The 3,616-nt window shown below is 35.1% G+C and overlaps 1 protein-coding gene across 1 annotated transcript in view; it reads left to right on the top strand.

The window, feature by feature from the left end:
• Window positions 1-2,773, top strand: part of LOC108565793 (lachesin-like) — a gene marked incomplete at its 5' end in the record, with an annotated part of 21,376 nt that extends 18,603 nt beyond the window's left edge. Inside the window, one exon of the mRNA XM_017925410.1 lies at window positions 2,631-2,773. Coding sequence (XP_017780899.1) covers window positions 2,631-2,773 — 143 coding nt within the window. The remainder of the gene's footprint in view (window positions 1-2,630) is intronic.
• Between the last annotated feature and the right edge of the window lie 843 nt (window positions 2,774-3,616).

Below are 3,616 nucleotides of genomic sequence, written 5' to 3'. Positions count from 1 at the left end.
GGGGGGGGGCAAAGTTCAGTGCGCACGAACTTCTCGCACAAATATCGGCGACGGCAGCAGACTCTTTAATCCGCTTTTCTTTGTACAATATTGCGTAATTAAATTAGATTAGGGCTTTCTTGTTTTCCCTGAGAATAATGCAAACGGCCGGTCGTGCCAGCCCTTTGTGCACGCCCAATTGGAATTAAACCTTAGAACCTTACATCCCTTACATCCCATCACCCCCCAACCACATTCGATAATAACCGACCACCCGACCTCTTTGTACACGGATTGCGTTTAGTACAGACAAACGGGTCACACATATATATATATAATACTAATTAACGCAACAATCAAAATAAATTATACGCAGTAATTACATCATTCATATTATGCTGCTCCAGATTGAATTGCCTCCGTAATCCGGTTTGCACTGCGATAGTGCAAATATTAATAATGGATTAAGGATGTTCGCGTTGCGTTTGCATGGGGGGGGGATATCTGCAAAACGCGCGGGATTTTTAAAATGTATGTTCGTCGGAGCATGCGATGGTTTGATGGGAATTAACACATGGCAATAAACTAATTAGGAAGTTATCTAAAACAGAAGTTAGTTGACGCGTGGAGGCGGCGTGGTGAAGGGGGGGCTTTGGTCGGTCATCGGAAGGGCGGTTTTGGTGGATTGGGGGGTGGCTCACGCAACCGATAACGAGTTTTGCACATCCCCGTCCATCCTGAAGGAAAGTTGCCGGACTGTCGGCAGATTACAAACTCTGATACAACTAAACATTGTGCCTAGGATTTAGGAAAGTGCATGTGTTTGTGCGGAATCCTCTCTATTCCCTAGATTTTAAACTACGTAGACTGGTGCAGAGGGTGAAGGGAAACTTAAAGCAACCCCCGTCCGTTTCGCTCGAGCAACGCTCATTACTTGTTATTATTGCCGTTTTATCACGACGTATTCCCATTCCCCCCAGCTCGTTTTCGGTATGATGGAATGTTTCATTATAACCGAGAAACTATTAACTTCGCATCATCTTAATAATAATAACACAAGCAACAATAATCTCGAAGGCGGCAGTGACGATGGTGGAGGGAGGACCGATTCCAAAGGCCCGATAACAAGTTCAGCCGCCCCCGCACAAACTTCGATTGCCCAAACACAATATATATATATATACAGACACAACCCCCACATCTAGTTGTTACAAAGATCCATTCATCTTGAACTACTTAAGAATATCAAAAGTCCATTACCACTTAAGTCTTCAAAAAGTTTCTCTTCTTTTTTTTTTCTTAAACAACTTATTTCAATGCACAAAGCAGATTATTACATAAAGATAAATCCACACTGTTCGATATATGAAATATTTTATAATAATTTCATATTTTGTATACGCTATCAAAGTTGAAAGCTTTACACGTTTTATTGTATTATTCATTAATTACACATGTTAATTGTAATTGTTTTAGTTGTTTTGTGTAAAGAGCTGCCAAATTATGTAATAACAACTGTCAATGTCATAATGACAAGTTGTAATTGTCTCAAAAATGACAGTTATCAAAAAAAAAAGGAATGTGAGTCTCATATTTTGTATACTCTATCAAAGTTGAAAGCTCTTTACGTTTTATCGTATTATTCATTAATTACACTTGTTAATTGTAAGTGTTTTAATCTGTGTAATTCGTTTTGTGTAAAGAGCTGTCAAATTATGTAATTACAACTGTCAATGTCATAATGACAAGTTGTAATTGTCACAAAAATGACAGTTAACAATAAAAAAAAGAATGTGAGTCTCATATTTTGTATACTCTATCAAAATTGAAAGCTCTTCACGTTTTATCGTATTATTCAATAATTACACTTGTTAATTGTAAGTGTTTTAGTTTTTTCTTCTGTAATAATTGTAAGTGTTTTAGTTGTTTGTGTAAAGAGCTGTCAAATTATGTAATTACAACTGTCAATGTCATAATGACAAGTTGTATTGTCACAAAAATGACAGTTATCAATAAAAAAAAAAGAATGTGAGTCTCATATTTTGTATACTCTATCAAAGTTGAAAGCTCTTCACGTTTTATCGTATTATTCTTAATTACACATGTTAATTAATGTTAGTTTTTTTTCTGTAATAATCTGTGTAATTGTTTTGTGTAAAGAGCTGTCAAATTATGTAATTACAACTGTCAATGTCATAATGACAAGTTTGTGATTGTCACAAAAATGACAGTTATCAATAAAAAAAAAGAATGTGAATCTCATATTTTGTATACTCTATCAAAGTTGAAAGCTCTTCACGTTTTATCTTATTATTCATTAATTACACATGTGTTTTAGTTGTTTGGTGTAAAGAGCTGTCAAATTATATAATTACAACTGTCAATGTCATAATGACAAGTTGTAATTGTCACAAAAATGACAGTTATCAATAAAAAAAAAAAGAATGTGATAGTTACGTAAACAGTGGTATAGCTGAGTCAATACTGTCACGACAAATCAGAAGGTTGTGGTCAGATACGTAACTAGCTTCAGGCTGTGTAGGTAATGTTAACCACGATCCAATTAGAGATTAGTTTGCTCATCGTATCAATGAATATATGTGTGTGTATATGTACTCAAATATGTTTGGTTTCTGGTCTGGCGTTTCCAGTTGCTCCAGTTATCAAAGTGCCGAACCAACTTCTCGGCGCACCCCTGAACACGGACGTGCAGCTGGAGTGTTACGTAGAGGCATTCCCGAACACCATCAACTATTGGGTCAAAAACCGTGGAGAGATGCTGCTCAATGGGTAAGTTTAATTACCATCATCTCTATCAATATAATCTATCCGTCTATCTCGGATCCCCGGCTTCGAAATGGCTACGAAGTTACGTACACACGCCATCTGGATTTATTCATTTATCGAAGCGTTCAGAACTTTGTTGTCAAAGATTAGTGACCTATAATCGCTGCGATTTCTGCTATTAATCGCTCTGTTTAGATTCGAGCCGGATTATTCGCTAATCCCATTAATCATACACCAGTCAATTTACCTTATTTCATATTCCAGTTGATTGAAGCTTAACTCTGCAATTATATAGAAAAAAACAACATTTTTACTTGTTCATGAAAAGTAAAATATTTTATATATTTATTTTCACACTTAAATACAAAAAACGTATGAAAATATACTTAATTTTTAAGTTTACCTAAAAATAAGTCACAGTAAATTTTCTAATTAATTAGAGAGTTTTAAACTACTTTCTTTTTAATATATTTTAAACTAAATTTGTATAAAATTTTCTAGACTGAATGTTCTAATTAAATGTGCTGTAGTGTGTTTTTTTCGTGTGTGTGAAATGATGTTGAGTTTAAAATGAGTTTCTGTGGAACCCTCTCGTCCGATTTGTAATGAAATTATTTTATGTGTAAACCTCACTAGGCCTCTCTCCATTCAATTAACTTTAATGGCACTTCATGCAAGATCCGTTTCCAGATTATTGTTGCCCATCTCCGATCCGATGCACGGGCCCATTGTCATCAACCAATTAAAAGCCGAGTACAAGCAGTGATGTACCAAAATTTGTATTTACAATCACGCAATTAATATTAATTAGTCGATAAAGTTAATTGTAATTAGCAATTTAATTTGTCAA

Source organism: Nicrophorus vespilloides, unplaced genomic scaffold (genome assembly GCF_001412225.1).
Source record: "Nicrophorus vespilloides isolate i.1.1-1 unplaced genomic scaffold, Nicve_v1.0, whole genome shotgun sequence".
Taxonomy (NCBI): Eukaryota; Metazoa; Arthropoda; class Insecta; order Coleoptera; family Silphidae; genus Nicrophorus; species Nicrophorus vespilloides.
Note: the sequence above shows the minus strand (reverse complement) of the source record. Positions and strands in the feature narration are given on the sequence as shown.